Genomic DNA, 18,249 nt, shown 5'->3' with positions numbered 1-18,249 from the left:
AGCAGAGGCTGCTGCCTGCAGAGCCCCAGGTGCTGCTGGGTGAGCTCTGGCTGATCCTCCAGGCTGCAGAGATGCTCCTTTGCTTTACCCACCAAAGCACCTCTGGGCTGTTTCCACAGCCTGATTCCAAAGCTGCCACAACCAGGAGTCCTTACCTGCCCTTCAGGAGCTCAGCCTTTGGGAAGCCAGAGCAGAACTCTGACCTGTGCTGATTAAACACCTTTTGGCTTCTCCCCATGCCTGTGTCCCCAGGTGAGCTCACCCACCTGTGGCGCTGCAGTGAAGGGTCAGTGGCACAGGCTGAGGCTGCCCAGCCCTTGAGAGCAATGGGGCCACAGGAGGGGACACAGCACAGGACCAGGGGCCTGGGCACCCTCAGCTTCGTGCAGCAGCCAATTCTGGAGGTGCAGAAGGCCCTGATTGCAAAGCATCACTGGGCATTACTGAGGGCAGATCTGGTTTGAGCTGATGGGATCTTCATCAGGGCTTCACCCTTCAGACTGGAGCAGGAGATGGATGAGCTTCGGGGGCCCTGCTGGAGCACAGAGCTGCTGGGGAGGCTGGTCCTGCTCCCAGCCCTGCCCCTGGACAGCACCAGGAAAAGAGCTGAGAGCCCCAGCTGGAAGTATTTTTTACCTTCAATTAACCACCACAGGCAGAAGGAATTAAATCATTTGAGGCAATGAAGCTGGAGCAATGGGGGGTGGGGGAGCTATTTAAAAATCAACTGCACTAAAATATCACCACATTTGCACAACTCAGAGTTAAGACTTCACTTTCCCCCAAGCTACACATTAACCTCCATTGCTCAGAACCACTAGAAGAAATTTCTACTGTCTGATTTTCACACTCATTTCTGATTTTGCTGACTTTCCTTGACAGTCACCTTATTCCCCATTTTTCCTTTCCTAGGACAGATGGTGTCCCCACTACCCTGGAGTTGTAGCTGTGCCCTCGGACTCCTGAGTGAGCCAGCACAGAGTGGGAAATGCAGCGCCCACAGTGCAGCCCCCTGGCACCAAGCCCGCCCCAAGGCAGCCTGGCTCTGTTCCTGCTCCAGGGCCAGGCTCTCACTGAGCAGCACTGCAGCCCTCAACTCCCTTCCCTCCCACTGCAGTGCAACCAAACCCAAAGAAACGGGTTCTTGCAGTCAGGAGCCCCCTTCCAAACCCTGCTGGGCCTCAGCTCCGAGGGCAAAGCCACCACCTCTTCTCAGGCTCGGCCCACCAGCAGCACCGGGGGAGCTGCCCAAGAGAGAGGGGTTTGTCTCTGATCCTCAGGTAATTGATGGCAGCTGTCAGCACATTCCCAGCTGGGGACACGGCTACATTGGCCCCAGCTGTGCTGTGCCCCAGGGGATGGATCCAGCCTGGCAGAGGAGTCTCTGGGCAGTGCCAGACCCTGGGCTGGTTCCACAGCACATGGAGTTCATTGGAATCATTGGGGTTTGCTGGGTGGCTGCAAACGCTGGCCCTTGGCAGCAGGAGTGTCTGAGAATGGAGAATAAACACCCCAGCATTGGGGCTCTCAGTGCTGGGCACACTCACACTGACCTGTGGGATGAAAACACTGATCTGGAGCTTTTCTGGAGTAATAAAGGACCTGAGGGATTGGCAGGTCATTATCTTTCTCCCTGTCTTCTTTAGATGATCTCTAGAGCACTGGATTTTTAGGCAGCAGGGCCAAAGCCATCAGTCAGGGGCTGGCAGGCGGAGCAGGGACCCAGTGTTCTGTCCCCAAGGCTGGCGCAGCCCAGTGCCCAGCCTGACTGGTCAGTCCTTGTCCCTGTCCATCCCGGGGTGGCCATGCCCTGAGAGCCCCCAGGAGATGGCAGCAGCCCTTCGTGTTTGTGTCCTCCAAGGGGAAATCAGCCCCTGGTCCCTTTCTGGAGGCTGCTCTTGGAGGGCAGCGGCAGGATGGCCCCGGATGGCCCCGGATGGCCCAGGATGGCCCAGGATGGCCCCGGATGGCCCCGGATGGCCCAGGATGGCCCCGGATGGCCCAGGATGGCCCAGGATGGCCCGGGGGACACGCAGGGGTGTGGCAGGGTCCCGGTGCTGCCGGGCACAGCGTGGCTGTGGCACTGGGCACGAGGGCAGAGGTTTGCTGGTGCCACTTGCCCGTGCCCAGCCGGTGGGCTGTGCCCCTCTCTGTGTGGCTGCCCTGTGGCACCCAGCCTGGCCCTGCTCTGGCCCCGGCCGTGCTCTGCCCATCCCCATTCCCATTATCCTGGGGCGCAGCTGCCAGCACGGAGCTGAACTGAGCCGGACACTGGTTTTGCATGAGTGAATTTACTTTAGAAATGACAAATGGAACGTGGTGAATGGTCAGTGGAGACACTGTGTGCTCCCCTCGTGTTCCAGAGGGCCGGGGATGGGGCACAGGCAGCTTTCCAGGTGGGGTTATCCTGTGCATGGCTTTGCACCAGGCTCTGGCACAGCTTCTTGTTCCTTTTTGTCCCAGGCTCTACCCATGGGTGTGCTGCCCTCACTGATCTCCAAAGGCCAGCTACAATCCTCAGGATGCTGCAGCCCTGGCAGCTGCTGCCCTGTGCAGCTGGCACAAGCTGCCCCATTGTCCCAGCACCAGGGACACCCTGCAGCCACTGTCCCTTCTCCAGGGTGGTGCTCACCCACAGATTTGCTGTTCCCAGCCTGCTGATCATTCCCTGGGACTGCCACTACTCACTCCAGGATTACTGTAACCCCAAATCCTTGCTCTAAAGGCAAGCTCCCATTTCTGTCTGTGGGACAGTGGTGGCTTTCACTCCAGTGGAGGGAACAGGGCAGCACAGCTGGCACAGAGAGCAATCCCAGGGACCTGTAGGGAGGTGCTTCCTTACCCCAGGTGAGGTAGCTGTGTGGACAGTCCCACTGTCCAGCAGGACAGGAGGTGGCTGTGGGGGCTGTAGGATCTGGCACTGGAGGTAGATTCCCCTCGGGGCCTCCTGGCCTCCAGCCTGCCCTGCTAGGCTGGCACAATTTTTAAGACAACCAAGTTCCTACTTGGCCATCAGAGCACCAGGTTGGAAAAACAAAGGCCAAGGGCCCAGAGAACAAACTGCAGGAGAGACTGTACCCTGGGCTGCCCCCTGGGCACCTCTCAGGCGCTGGGGTCTATTTGTGTCCTTGTTCTTCCAAGTGCAAACACCAGGCCCAGAGCTGCAGGAGCCAAACCAGAGGGGTTGGTCTGACATCTTCATGTCACTTCAGGTGTGGAACGTCTGGGACCCACTGGGCACGGGGGTGAGAGAATGCAGCCCTTGGGTTTGTGTACAACTGCTCTGCTAGGGCAGAGCTGGGCAGGGCTGGGCTCAGAGCAGGTCCTTGGCGATGGCCGAGGGCAGGGCCTCCCCTGCCACGCTGGCAGTGCCCAGGCCCGACCACGTCCGAGTGAGCAGCACCATCACCTGCACCGTGCTCCTGAGCCCCGGCTGCCCCGCGGCTCCGCCGGCCAGCACGGCCACGGCCCCGCGCGGGGCAGAGCTGCCGGGCAGCCGGGGGGCAGCGCAGCACCTGGGGCAGGTACTGAAACACTCAGGAACATCCCTGCAGCTCCTGCAGCCCCGGGCCCGGCCGCGCTGGAGCGTGGTGCCCCGGCAGCCGCAGCACAGGAGGGTGCGCAGGGCCTGCAGGACAGGAACCCTGTCCCAGGAGAGGAACCTGTGGAAGCTGGGCTTGAGCAGCAGGCACACCAGCGGGTTGTAGAGCGTCGAGGACTTGGCAGAGACGGCCGAGAGCACGAAGGCCAGCACTGGCACCTGGCTGGTGTCCCCGAGCAGGGCCCACAGCGCCAGCACGGCGTAGGGAGTCCAGGCAGCCAGGAACCCCAGGCACACAGCGATGCTCAGCTGGAGAAGGAGCAGAGGCAGATGGGGACACCCTGAGCCTCCTGCAGCATTCGGGGGACACTGACACCCCCCAAACACAGCCACATGCAGCAGGACCCTGAGCAGCCCTCACATCCCCAGGGTAAGGTGCTCAGCCTTCTGGACCTGTACTGGAATGTCAGAGAACAGGGCAGCAACTCAGCACAGCCCATGAATAGACCTGGGCTTCAGGCCACTCACGCCCTGCCCCACCTGGGGAATTGGGAACAGCCTCTGCCTGCTGTGGCACATGGGTACAAAGGACACAGTGACCTGGTGGGACCAGCTCAGCTTTTGGCAGCACTGCAAATCCCTCCAGCAACCTGTGTGGCTTGGGGGGCTTGGAAATGGGCTGTGCTCAGTTGCCCTCCCCTGAATGGCTGTGGCTGTTTCCTTTGAAGCCAGGCTTGCAAGTTGTTTTCTTTCATGCTGTGTTTTTAAAAGGTTATTTGGGGTTTTTTTACATATTCTTGGTAAATTATAGTATTAGCTTGTAGTCTGGGGAACAATGACTCATGCAAGCTCCTTTATGATCTTTTCCAATGTAATTTAAAATAAAAACTCCTCCACCTGATGACTTTAAATGAGGAGCAATGTGTTGTTACCCACACTGACACAGACACCTGGAGAATTCATCAGGAACAGCAGACGCCGGGCAGGAGGGGCCCTGCTCTTCACCTGCCCCTGGGCAGTGGGCTGGACAGGGCACCCCGTATCCCCACAGCCTCCCGTTCCCGTACCCTGAGGAGCAGCCCCGTTTCCCGTTCCCATTCCCTGAGGAGCAGCCCCGTTTCCCCATACCCAGAGGAGCAGCCCCATTCCCGTTCCTGTACCATGAGGAGCAGCCCCATTCCCATACCCTGAGGAGCAGCCCCATTTCCCCATACCCGGAGGAGCAGCCCCGTTTCCCCATACCCGGAGGAGCAGCCCCATTCCCATTCCTGTACCATGAGCAGCAGCCCCATTCCCGTTCCTGTACCCCGAGGAGCAGCCCCATTCCCATACCCCGAGGAGCAGCCCCATTTCCCCATACCCGGAGGAGCAGCCCCATTCCCATACCCCGAGGAGCAGCCCCGTTTCCCCATACCCGGAGGAGCAGCCCGTGCAGGCCGCGCAGGCCGCGGTTCCCGTGCCGGGGGGACGTGTGCCTGTGCCGCCTCAGGGCTCTGTGCGATGCCCACACCGTCCACAGGATCAGCGCGTAGGAGGCCAGGATGAGCAGGCAGGGCAGCAGGTAGCAGCAGATGAGGAGGGCGAGGATGTAGAGCGTGGCCTCCGTGCTGGAGGGCTCCCAGGTGATGCAGCAGGCTGTCCCGTAGGGCTCGGGGCCGTAGCTGCCCCAGCGGGCCAGGGGCGCGGCGGCGAAGGCCAGGGCGTAGGCCCACACGGCCAGCAGCAGCCCCGCAGCGTGGCCGTGCGAGAACCTGCTCCCTGGCGGTGGGGAGGCTCCCGTGGGCCAGGGGCAGCGGACAGGGAGCTGCCCCCGAGGTACACACTGCCCACAGGAGCCAGGGAGACTCTGGGGTCCGCCACGGGGCCAGGCATGGCCCCTGCGGCCTGCCGAGCACTGCCGGCAGCTCCCGTGCTCAGTGCGCCATGCCAGGGCTCCTCCAGGCCACCCAGACCCTGTCATGGCTCCTCCAAGGCCACCCAGACCCTGCCATGGTTCCTCCAAGGCCACCCAGACCCTGCCATGGCCCCTCCAAGGCCACCCAGACCCTGCCATGGCTCCTCCAAGGCACCCAGACCCTGCCATGGCTTCTCCAGGCCACCCAGACCCTGCCATGGCTTCTCCAGGCCACCCAGACCCTGCCATGGCTCCTCCAAGGCACCCAGACCCTGCCATGGCTTCTCCAGGCCACCCAGACCCTGCCATGGTTCCTCCAAGGCACCCAGACCCTGCCATGGCCCCTCCAAGGCCACCCAGACCCTGCCATGGCTCCTCCAAGGCCACCCAGACCCTGCCATGGCTCCTCCAGGCCACCCAGACCCTGCCATGGCCCCTCCAAGGCCACCCAGACCCTGCCATGGCCAGCGCTCCTTCAGGAGCCTATGGCTCTCCCACCAGGGAAAGCAGCTCTTGCTGCTCTGCCAGAGTTTGTGGCTTCCCAGCTGCAGTCTGCTCTAGCCTAAGCTCAAGTCTGTGTGTGGACATTCAAAAACCTGCAATGTGCTGTGATACAGCCACACAGATGTGGCACTTGGGGACATGGTTTAGTGCTGGACTTGGAAGTGCTGTGGTAACAGCTGGACTCAATGATCTTATAATATTTTCCAGCCTAAACTTGTTTCTGTGATTCTGTGACTAAATATTGACTGGGAATAGGTTGCCCTGGGGCAAAGCTTTCCCTGAAGAGGTGGATCTGGCTCATTAAAAGGAAAAGGGCCCTGTTAAGGGAGAGGGGTGTGAGTGAGGATCAGATGACACGTCCTAGCACCTACCATATGCCGGGTAGCAGACCTTGAGGCAGCAGACCGTGCTGAGCACCGTCAGGCTGGCCAGGCTGCTCAGCCCGAACAGGACCCTGCAGAAGGCGTAGAGCGTGCACACAGCCTGGTCAAAGAGCCACCTGCAAGGAGAGCCTGCCGTGAGCTCGTCCCTCCCCGACAGCCCTGCCCACGGCTGCACTGGAGGCTTCTCCGTGTGGGAGTTTCCCGGCGGCTGCTCCCATTCCTGCAGCAGAGCTGGGCACGTGTGGGGAGGTTCCAACGGGCTGCACAGGTACCAGCACCTGACCAGACACATGGGCATGACCTCGCCCCTGAGTTGTTCCCTGAGCACCCCAAAGATGCACATGGGGGGAGCTGGGGGTGCAGGAGCTGCCCTGACCCACAGCAGCTCCCACCCCTGCAGTGCCAGCTTGGACAGCCACCACCAGAGCCCTTTGGAGGCGGGTCTGTGTGAGGACCTGGAGGGACAGGGAGCACAAAGCACGCACTGTGGGATGGCTGGCAGGGAGCTCACGTGTGCCCCTGTGCCACCCTGAGTTCCTCTGCACTGCCAGGCATCTCCTGGCTCCCAGACAGTCTGCAAACCGGGCCACTGGCCAGTGCAGAGCTGCTCCAGTAGGTACCTGTGTGCAAAGAAGGAGGAGGTGGCCAAGGGGAAGAGCGTCACCGTCGTGCTCAGGTCACTGATGGCCAGGTTGACGATGAAGAGCTCGGCAGGTTTCAGCAGGGACCTCTTCTGATGGGCCACCAGCAGCAGCAGGGAGTTCCCAGCCAGGGACATGATGCCTGTGGAGGAGGCAGAGAATGGTGCTGAGTGTGACAGAGCCGGGAAAGGAACCAGGAGCATCCTGAGGTGTTTGGAAGGAAACACTGCAGAAGTCTACAGAGGGTGGAGAGGGCTCCAGGCTTCCCTCTCTGGGGTGGGCTGAGCAGGGGAGCCCACGGGACCCACAGAGCTCTGTGAGCACATCTGCAGCTCCTTTACATTGGATTGGATGCCTTCCCCTTCCTGAGATCTTACAGAGGCGTTTGGTGGGAGGGCAGAGATGGGGTGAGACAGCAGAGGGCTCCGGGTGCAGGATCTGGCCACAGTCACTTGCTGCAGCTGGAAGGAGCAAGGGACACTTCCTCCCAGCTAGATAAATAATAGGAGCTCTGTGAGACTGCTCCTCTGATGTGGGGCCAGGGAGCTGGGCCCCTTGGCCTTCCTAATTTCTTCCTGGCAATGTCACTCCTGTGAGTCTGCACTGTCCCATATCATGGGAACAAAATAAACAAGAAGAAAGGCATTATGAAGATCAAGGAAAATCCAGACTAAACAAAAGGAGGCTCTTTGTTTGCTATTAGTGTATTTAAATCAACAGTGGTGATTTAAGTTTTATAATAAGGGCTTTCTCTTTTTCATTACATAATTGTGATTTCATGGAAAAGAGGTTTCAGTGTCCTCAGAAGGGGAATCTTTGTTGCTTTTGGGGCAGGTTGAGCAGGATAAGAGTTCCTCCCTAGTGGATTATACTGCAAATTAATTCTCATGGTAAGAACCCGCTTCCAAAGCCACTGAATGGCCAACACTAAGTTCCCCTCAGGGAACAGGACTCCCACATGGAATCTGGGCAAATCCAGAGCTCTGGAGGCTTTGGAGTCACTGGAGAGCAGAGTATTGAGATGTTTATCCTTCTTCCCAGCCTTAGAAGGCATTTTTTCCCACAGAGCAAGTCTCACATCTGTGCTAAGTACACTTTATTAGCTTTTCCAAGTCCTGCTGAAATCAAGGGCCAGCTCGAGCTCCAAATCCCCTTCAGTGGACCTGAAGCTGGTGGTACCAGCAGAGCCCTTGCCTGTCTCACCTCAGGTGGCTGTGGGAGCAGTTACCGGAAGTTTCTCGAAGTTATTCAACTTTTCAAATATTTAAAACTATAACAGGCACTTGAAATTCACTTGAGAGGGAAACGCAGTCACCAGACCATACTTTTGGGTAACATGGGAAGGTCAGTTTAATTAATCTGCTAATGACTGGACGCTTCTGGAAGCACCAGTGACTGAAAAGGCCTGACTGACTCTGGCAGGCAGCTGGGCAGGGACATGGGGATCGAGAGGCCATCTTTCCTTACCAAAGACTAAATAGAGAGTGCCAAAAATCAGGTCTTCTCTCTCCGATAAGGTGGACGTGAACACTGAGGTGTTGGATGCATTTCCCATCTGTAAAGCAAGACACACATGGAAGTGAGAGTGAGTTCTGGCTGATGAGGAGTGCCCAGCTCCTTCAGATCCCCAGAGGCCATGGTGGCACATTCCTGGCCAGCAGGATCCTCTGGCCAACACTGCCTGCGGCACTGAGCAGCCTGCGATGGGATCAGGCCACTAATCCCACTTGACTGTCATTCCTTCAGCCACAGATTTCACTGATGAGCATCAGCCTTTGCATGGTGGTTCTCTGGGCAAGTCCTGGCCTTGTGTGACTGCAGCAGGCACGGCGTGTTTGGCCCTGTTTGGACACAGGGACTGGCTGCTTGGAGCAGCCCAGAACACCCCTGAGCTGGCAGCTCCCAGGGGTGGTGGGTGGCATCAGGACACAGTGCCAGTGGTGGAAGGGGGCTCTGGGCTCATCTCCTCCCACCCTGGATGCTCAATGCTTCACAGCCCAGTGGAAATGATCTTCTTTACACTCCTGTGCTTTTCAGAGTGTCTATGTGCAGGGACGGGTGGTTTATATCTCCCTGTACAGACTGAGTGACTCTGAACATGAGAATGATGTTCTTCATTAACCTAATTGGAAACAACCTTCATTTAGAGCTGAGCAAATCACTCCTGAATTTCTCATAATGCACAGTTCTCCCCTAGGCCATAGCTGATCTTCCTCAAGAGCCTTTGGAAGCAGCCAAGCTGAACACAGCACATGCACATCACCTCTCCAAGAGGCCTTAGCAAAGTATCTGTGTATTCAGAACACAGAGCCAGGGGAAAAGGAGGGACTGTGGCCACACAGCTGCATTGGTGATGAGACAGGGCAAGGCCCAGCATACACAGTCTGGAAGGAATTGCTCCTGCTCCTCGGCACACATGCAGGAAAGGAGACAACTGGCAAAGCTTGTAGGATTTGATTTCCTTCAGATCCCTGGCAGGTCTCCATCCTGCAGTACATCAGGGGAGCTGCAAGTGTCCTGTGAGATCAGGCTGGCAAAAAGGACCAATAATCACAGGAGAGGAATTTCTATTTCTGACATATTACAATAAACCCTATTTTTATGATTGTGCTTGAGCTGCCTGCGAAGCACACCTCTCTCATTCTAATACAGAACTGATGAAAATGCATCTCTTGCTCTGGTCAAGGTGCTGACGTCACTGACACATAGATGATAAATCAGTTTTATAGAAATATGGAGAGCGCTCCCTTTTATGTCCAAAAGTAAATCATAAATTGGATCCTCCCATCAAGGTGCTCTCTCAGGTGGGCGTGTGGTGGGGGATGCCTGCACAGGTACATCCTTCAGTGGAGAGCCACAAACTGCAGAAATATCAGCACAGGTACCAAACACATCCACAATGATTTCTGACAGAAACAGCTGCAGGAGTTTTCTTCCAACTCTGAAATATTCCAAACACATGACTGTGCTCAGTCAAGACTAAATCTGTGACTCCTCTGGGAGGGATTCAGCCCAGACTGTCCTTGGGGATGCAGCCAGCACTGAGCAGCCCTTCAACATCAAACTGCTGAGCCACGTAGTCTCTGGGTGCACAGAGCTGCTGAATTTGATTTAAGCTCCATTGCTCAGACGGTGTTCTGAGAAGAGACAGACTGTGAAAGCTCCTTTCCCCTCAATTTAATCAGACTTCAAAATGAGATGAAGTTTTCCAAGCAGCTGCTGTCACAGGTACATTACCAGGAAACCCTTGTATTTTACATGCCAGCCCTTATTCCTGTGTTCACAGGAAGAATCAAACCTAAACCCAAACCCACACCCCACGTCTGTGTCTGGCACCTGGGAGGACACTGGCATGGCTGGACTGGCCTGATCACATGCACTCTGTCTGCATGGAAAATCGTGCTTTCATTTTGTGTGATTGTCAGCTTTGCCCTTTTCTCCTCCAGACTTGAACAGTTGCTTTCCTTCAGCAAACGTGCTACAAAGCCAGAGTCTGCCTTGGAGAGGAGGAAGAAACCTGATGAGCCTGGAAACTCTCCTGACCTCCAGACTCTTTCAATAGTCAACGGCAGGAATCAATTTCTGCAATTCCTAGCACAGGGGAAGCTCAGACACTGTTGCCTACCTAGCAAACAGCGCAGGCTTTAGAAAGTCACAGAATAGCAGAAGTGCACAGCTCAGGAAAGAAATCACAGAGTTCTCCTGTGCTAGGGCTGCCCATCCCCACTGGCTACTGACAGTAAAATCTGCTTTCTGCCTCGGTTACCCACCCGGGACTCCTGCAAGCCCCTTTCGGGGCAGTTCAACCCTGCTCGCACACCCCAAAGCGTGTCACTCGCTCACACACACCACCGGTGCCCGGGGCAGGCCGGGACACACAGCCCGGACCGCCACTGCCGCCCCCGGCTCCGTCCCCGCAGCCCCGGGCCACGCACGGGGCTCCCAGCCCTGCTGCACCCGGGGACACCCGCGGGGACCCGTGTGCTGCCCACAGCCGGGCGTGCTCGGGGCACGGCGTCCCTCCGGGACAGCGCCTCGCCTTCCTCGGAGGAGTCCCCGCTCCTCTGCCCGCGACAGCCGCTTACCGGGGCTCCGCGGGGCGCCGGGGCTCCGCCACTCGCTCAGCACCGCCGGCGACGGACAGCTCCGCTGGGCACCGCGCTGGACCGTCCGCACCGCTCCGTGCTGTCCTGTTCTGTCCGCACCGCTCCGTGCTGTCCGCACCGCTCCGTGCGGTCCTGTTCTGTCCGCACCGCTCCGTGCTGTCCGCACCGCTCCGTTCTGTCCTGTTCTGTCCGCACCTCTCCGTGCTGTCCGCACCGCTCCGTTCTGTCCTGTTCTGTCTGCACCGCTCCGTTCTATCCTGCCCGCACCGCGCTGTTCTCCCGCACCGCTCCGCTCTGTCCTGCCCGCACCCCTCCGTTCTGCCCGCACCGCTCTGTCCCTCCCGCACGGTGCTGTTCTCCCGCACCGCTCCGTTCTGCCAGCACCGCTCCGTTCTGCCCGCACCGCGCTGTGTCCCTCCCGCACCGCTCTGTCCCTCCCGCACCGCTCTGTCCTGTCCGCACCGCTCCGTTCTGTCCGCACCGCTCCGTGCTGTCTGCACCGCTCCGTTCTGTCCGCACCGCTCCGTTCTGTCCTGCCCGCACCGCGCTGTGTCCTGCCCGCACTGCTCTGTCCCTCCCGCACCGCGCTCTGTCCTGCCCTGCCTCAGCTGGCCAGGCTCAGGGACAAGGGACACCGTCTCCACCGCCGCCCGTCTCTGCCCCGCAGCCCGGTCACCCCTGCCCTGCCCTTGGAGCCACGATTTTCACAGCAAAGGAAACTGAGGCACCAAGAGGGTGGAGCCCCATTCCCGGGCTCGTTTTTAGCTCTGCTTGGCCACCCGTCTCCTGTAGCCCGAGGAAAACAGGCTGGTCACTCACTCACCTGTCCCTGCAGACCCGGCTGGCCAGGGCAGGACCCCGTGGGGAGCTCTGAGGTGCTCCAGGGACACACTCAGAGCGACAGTGGGGACAAGGACATGGGGACCGTCACACTGAGTCTGTTGTCAGTCGGAGCTGGGTTTTGTTTTCACCCAAAGCATTTGATCTGTCTCTGCTTGGCAAAACACGAGTCACAGCCCTCACTTCATTTTGTCAATATCCTCCACACCAAGAGCTTTCCCCTGGCTGCCAGTAAGAAATGGGAACAATATCAAAAATCCTAATATTAATTTTTAGAGTTCCAAATACTGCCAGGACTGCTGGTCAGCTTGGATCCAGGTGCCTAAATTTGCTTCAGAAAGGAAATCCAAAGCTGGAGAAATGCACAGCAATAGCTTTGTGTACCTACATGTGTGAAAGAGAATCATTTATGGACTCACCAGCTATGTAAATAGATGCATACTGAGATTGTCATAAACTGAAAGTTATTTGTTGTTTATGTTCCAGAAATACGAAAGGCCTCAGCCAAGTCTGAGGCCCCATTGTGCAGCCTCTCCACATGGCCAGAGTTAACCCAAAAATCACAACATGCCCAGGGAATGTGGCCCATTTTCTCCCTTTCACCTGGAAGGGACCTGAGGGAAGATGTTCAGTAACACCCACGGGACAGGAGCAGCAGCACTTTCCACTCCACAGCTGCTGCACTTTGTGGGCACACTTGCAGCACTGCATCATTGCTTTAGCATGCTTTTCCTTGGGAACTGACCTCCCTCACGGTGTGTCTCTCCTCAACAACACCTCTCCTACCCAGCGCTCCATCCATCAGCCCTTCTCACCCAGGCTGGGAAGAGGGACTGAAGCCTTTGAGATAATTGAGCTCCCACTTGGTTTGTGTGGCAGGGGAGCTGTCTGAGAAGGGCAGGAAGCTCAGGGGAGATGCCATAGAGCAGACACAGACCCCAACTTGCTGCTTCCCTTTGTGTCTGCAAGAGTTTTCTTAGCAGAGATGGAGGAGCCAGGGGTTATGGAGGTGGTGGGACAGGAAACCAAACCTGCAGGAAATCAGACTCTACACGCTTTATTGTCCATGGACCAGCTTTTTCTTCTTAAGCCTAAGCACAAAGAGAGCTGTGCTCAAGCACAGGCCCATCACCCTTTCAACATTGCTTTTTATGGCAGTGGTCAAGGCACAGAGAGTCTTCAAAGGAGTCCTTTTGACCTGGGAATTAACCAACAGATTGTCTTCTGGAAACCAAAACTGACATGAAGCGTAATTCTTTGCTGTGAATCCTAGAGATGCTGGTGTAGTCTTTGTTATCTCAAGCAACTAAGTTTGTTTTCTAAGTTCTCCCTTCTTCGTCCTTCCAGCAGCTGGAACATCTCCTTTAACAATGCCAGGTTCCAGATCCAGGAGCAAGCATTCTAAATTCCACCTCTGAAATGAAGATTATGGACTCTCTTTGTTACAAAGAACTTGAAAATGGAAACAAAAAAACCCACAAATTACTGTGGCTCTCCAAAATGTGTATCTGGACGCTTTTTCAGCCAGGGGAAGCTGGCAGGGGGATGAGATGCACATGCACACACAGGTGTGCACATGCCAGACGTTCCAGCTCTGCCCCAGGGCTGCCTCCCCTGCTCCCCAGCTGCTCCGTGGGGATTGGTATCACTCCTGCACCAGGGGAGGCAGGGACAGTGCAGCCCAGCTGCTCCTCAGCACTTCTGAACTCCAGGTGGTGGGAGAAACCTGAAACTCGTATCCCTCTGCCTTTGAGAAACCACCAGACACAGGACCCTTTCCTGGGAGCACCCCACTGAAATGCTGGCAGCAAACTGCAGTGTCAGAGAAAAGAAGATGGGACTTTGAGAAGCACCAAAGTCTGGCTGAGTTTGGACCTCCTGCCCTGTGGCTCTGCCAATGCTGAGAGGCACTGACCACAGTGGTCAGTGGTCAGTTTGAGAGGTCTCTGAGCCAGGCAGCTGCCACTAAAGTGTTGCACATTACCACCCTTGGCTTCCACTCAGAGCACAAGAGCATTTAATTCTAGAGAGCCAACAGACAGCAGGGGCTCAAAGCACCAATTTCAATTGCATTCATAAAGCAGACAATGTCCTAAGCTTTGGAACAGACAGAGCTTGACATAATCAATGAGGGCAAAAATATTTCCCTAAAAGCATGCTCCTAACATTTGACCTCAATCACAGCAGATTGAAAGGTGGACTAGGTCAGATTTATTAACACAAAAATGATCACCATAAATAGGCACAGAGGAAGACTCTGAAAACAATTGCCTGAATGTAAAATGATGTTCTCTGTGAAGCCTCCTCCCCTCACAGGACCCTCTGGTTATTTGGCTGGAGCAGGGATGTACCGAAGCAGCCACAGTACATCACACTAATGAAATTAATCTGGAAAGCATTACTCCCAGTTCTATTGCACTGGCTTTTCATGAATCATGTCACCTCCCCAGGCCCCTGTTCCCCACCTGCAAGCAGCATTAATAGTATTTATTTCACACTGTGTTAGCAGGTTCTGCTCATTACCTGTCTGTGCACGGCTCTGAAATCTGCATGCAATGGGTTTTTCAGCACGCCAGCCACATTTCCTCCTTTAGTATCTCCCAGGCACATTTTGTACCTGCTAATCCAGCCCATCAGTCTGCTGTGCCTCACTCTCAAGTGACTCACAGGTGTCCGTGTCCATCGCTTCCTGTGTCTGACCTTAAAGGGAAGGGAGAAACCCCACACTTGTCTGACAAGATTTAGGCCCACTGGCTGGTTTTATCAGCCCATATTTCTCCCATTGCTTTGTGCTCTCACCTGATTTTATCATCACTAGATTCTCACCTAGCCCAGCTGAGGTCACACACCCATAATTTCCTGAGCACTCCTGTGCTGAAGAGGCAGCTCAGCATCTTTGCAAGTGGGTCAGGGATGGATCTGCAGGGTGACATTTAGTGAGAAACAATGCTGGGTGATGGCATTCACGTAGGACAGATCCAAGCGACACATGCTGTTGCCCAACTTCCTACCATCTGTACACCAAACTTTCAGCTCTGTGTTAAATAGACACTTATTCCCATGCTTGTATACTTAGCAGGAGGCATGAGGTAACACATATGTTGCTCTTGAGATGCACTTCCCCCCTCACAATTTGTGCTTGTGACTGTAATGGAAATATATATTAAATACACATATTTCTGTTCATGTATTTGGCTTTTCAGTGCCACCCACAATTCCCCGTGCCTGCAAATTCTGGCTTCTCACATCCCACTTGTCCTCTCTGCTTTGAATGCTGCCTGTCTCCTAAAGTCCAGCTGGCCATAGCTTAACCCTTCCAGGATCCTCTCCAGGCTGAGTGAGCCCTGCTCAGCTCCACAGCCTGACAGGGCACTGCAAAGTACCCCTGGTAGCACCTGGGGGCTGGATCCCACCTCAGCACAGCTCCCTCTGCACCTTCCCCTGCCACGGAGGGAGCACCTCCTATAGAAACTTCAGGGGACAGACTGAGGGGAGCAGGGAGATGTGTGGAGTGACAAGCTGCAGGTCCTGGAGCAGGCTCTGATGCTGGCAATCAAGGGTTGGCCTTGGTGGCTAAGAGCCTGGGGAGCAGAGGGTACAAACCCCAAATACACCGAGGCAGCACTCAGAGCAGCAAAGGAGCACCCACAGAGCCCGTGGTTGTCCCACTCACAGCAGGACACGGACAGCTGCCTTCAGACAGCATTGCAGAGCAAACTCCTGCAGCTCCCAGCCCTTTCAGAGCCAGGATAAGGGCTGGCTGCTGTCAGTGGTGCAAAGGTGCCCGTGTTCCAGAGGTAACCTCAAAGGAGCAGCTGTGCTCAGATCAAAGAGCGCTCGTGTTCAGCCTTTTGCAGCCCAGCACAGCACAGCCTCCCCCTGTGGTGCCTCCTCCACACCACACCACACCACACCACACCACACCACACCACACCACACCACACCACACCACACCACACACCTGCCTGCTTTCCCAGCAATTCCAAAAGAATGGCACACCTCCAGGCTGCCACCACACACAGGAGCCACCCATTGCACCCGTGAGTCTGATTTTCTGCAAAATCCCTGCATGTGCGCAGCCAGATCCACCAGCCTTCACCACAGCTCACCTGGCCCTGCAGAGTGGAGCCAGCTCAGCCTGGCACTGCGAGCCCCACGGCCTCAGCACACACAGGAGCAGAACCCCTCTGGCACCGAGCTGCACACAGCCTGGGCCCTCTCTTAACACACTACAGAAATCTCTATTTTGCTCAAAACATCGTGGAGAGACACAGGAACCTGCACCAAGCCCTCCTGTCTCCCAGCTCTGCGTGTTTCCCAGCTCTGAGAGCAGCACTGCTGGGAAGGGCTGCATGCCTGATACTCTGGAGCGAATTCCTTTAATTATTGGTTTATTCTTTTCTAATGTTCAAAGTCTACTTTGAACACATACAGACTCAGTATCTTACCAAGCTATTTTATTTCCAAGTTATGGAAGATTAACTTCCATTAAAAATGCTTCAATTTAGATAGATCTTTAGCTAGACTTTGAAATTATTCCTAATTAATATTCCCTTTGAAATCTATCAACTTTCTTTGCTGCTACCTAGCTTTTCTGCATTAGGTTATAAAACTAGTATTTCAAGGAACAGTCACTTTTGTGTGTAGTAATCAGACACCATTATCAGGCTCAATTTTTAAACCAATTTTTCCTCCTCTTGACTGAAGGACTGTCAGGCCAATAACTTTCTCCCCTTATCTTCCTACTCATTCTACTTCTTGGCACTGGTGTAATTGCTTTCCCATATTTCTTTACTCCATGTCTTGACAGTTTTAAATGAGCCTTCCACACCTGTGGTTTTATCTAGCACGAATTCTGTCCCTCAGTTCCTCTCCCTGTTGCACAGGTCAGGTTTACCCACATGCACTCAGTGCTCCCCACACAAACCAGGCAGGTTTGGGAGCCTGCCTTGGTTTTTGGAATGACGCTGTGATTACAAGGCAGTGCCTCCATGACAGGTCCCTAGGGCAGCTCAGGGTCTCAGGCAGGTTTGTAACTGAGCACTTTCCCTAAGCACAGCCCCACCTGGAATCCCTTTGCTCGCTGGCAGCAGGGGAGCTCTTGACCCACCAGCACAGCCGGGAATCAGGCTCCCTTCAGCAAGGTCCTCGTGGGGCAGAGCTGCTGCCAGTGCTCTGGGCAGGAGGGTGGGCTCTGACCATGCTGCAGCTGAGCTGGGGCTCTTCACCAGCACCACATTCCAGGCAGTGCCAATGGGGAAACTGGGACGTGACCTTCAGTTTGACAGGGAAGGTGTCTGCTCACCATGAATGAGTCTCATTGCTTTCAAGCTTTGCTGTGGAAAAAAGACAAATTCTAAGTGCCATGGAAATAAAAATACCCGATCAGTTCATTTTACCCTGTCGCTCTGAACAGTGCAGTGCTTGCCTTTAGGACTACTTCTCACATGTCCATCTGATTTCTGAGCAGAAACCCACAGTGCCAAGCACTGACACAAAAATCACAGCCCTTGGCCATTATTTAGTCATATGGAAAATATTCCACCGAGGAAATAATGTCCTTCACTGGAGAGCCTGAGTGAAAACCTTCAGGCAGAAAAAGCAGAACCAAATCAGTGTCAAATCCACATTCACTCCAAAGACATCTGAGCATCCTACTTGTGCTTGGTAAAAGTCATTTTGCCAACAGGCTTTGAGCCTGTTGAAAAGCAGGAAGTACAATAGGGGAAAAGGATTTTTACATCATGCCAGAAGATGCCTACAACCTGCCCTGAGATGCAGACCCCGGAGCAGCCAGGAGACAAATACAGGGATTATACCTGGCTTTGTACAACAGCAGGAGCGTTTCTGTTTGATCCTGCCGAGCAGATAGAGTGGCACAATCCTGTAGCTTTTGCACTTCTGCAGCTGCCTGTTGCTTCCTAGGGTCTCCCATCTTTCTTTCCCTCAAATTTGTTAATAGACCTCGCAGTGTTTCAGCACATCTCAAAAATTCTTCCTCATCTTCTCATTGAGCTGCAAACCCCCTGCAGAGCAAGACCAGACAGACAATAGGTCCCAGAGGTATCTGGGCCATTGCAACATTTAACGGGTTGTAGTTTTAGCTGTGAGCACTGGACCAGGGAGAAAGAATTTAACTCCAGTTGCAGGCAGAAAATCTGCACCGAAGACAAATTTGGGCAGAAAGTTTTTTGGTGTGAGTTACCAACGTCTGAATACTGCACCTTCTTTCATTATGAAAGAGAGCTCTTGGAGAGGAGCAGCATTTTATTAAGCAGCACATAATGCTCACTGTAGTACAGACAGCAGCACAGTTATCACGCTCTATTTCACAGCATTA

The 18,249-nt window shown here is 55.2% G+C and overlaps 1 protein-coding gene across 1 annotated transcript; it reads right to left on the bottom strand.

The window, feature by feature from the left end:
- Positions 1–3,313: 3,313 nt before the first annotated feature.
- On the bottom strand, positions 3,314–8,518 carry LOC136564106 (opsin-5-like). Its single transcript, XM_066561879.1, has 5 exons — positions 8,431–8,518; positions 6,943–7,105; positions 6,311–6,438; positions 4,956–5,299; positions 3,314–3,850 (listed from the first exon to the last, which is right to left on the bottom strand). Exons 1-5 carry the CDS (start codon positions 8,516–8,518, stop codon positions 3,314–3,316), a joined length of 1,260 nt encoding a protein of 419 aa, XP_066417976.1.
- Positions 8,519–18,249: the final 9,731 nt, after the last annotated feature.

Source organism: Molothrus aeneus, chromosome 17 (genome assembly GCF_037042795.1).
Source record: "Molothrus aeneus isolate 106 chromosome 17, BPBGC_Maene_1.0, whole genome shotgun sequence".
NCBI classification, from domain to species: domain Eukaryota; kingdom Metazoa; phylum Chordata; class Aves; order Passeriformes; family Icteridae; genus Molothrus; species Molothrus aeneus.
This window is presented reverse-complemented; position numbering and strand designations above follow the sequence as displayed.

Excerpts from the sequence above, each read along its gene's own strand:
- LOC136564106 (XM_066561879.1), bottom strand. The coding sequence starts at position 8,518 with ATGGGAAATGCATCCAACACCTCAGTGTTCACGTCCACCTTATCGGAG. Across the intron at positions 5,300-6,310 it reads GGTCTGCTACCCGGCATATG|GGAGCAGGTTCTCGCACGGC; the intron begins GTAGGTGCTAGG and ends CCCCACCGCCAG. Across the intron at positions 3,851-4,955 it reads TGCACGGGCTGCTCCTCCGG|CTGAGCATCGCTGTGTGCCT; the intron begins GTATGGGGAAAC and ends CTCCTTCTCCAG.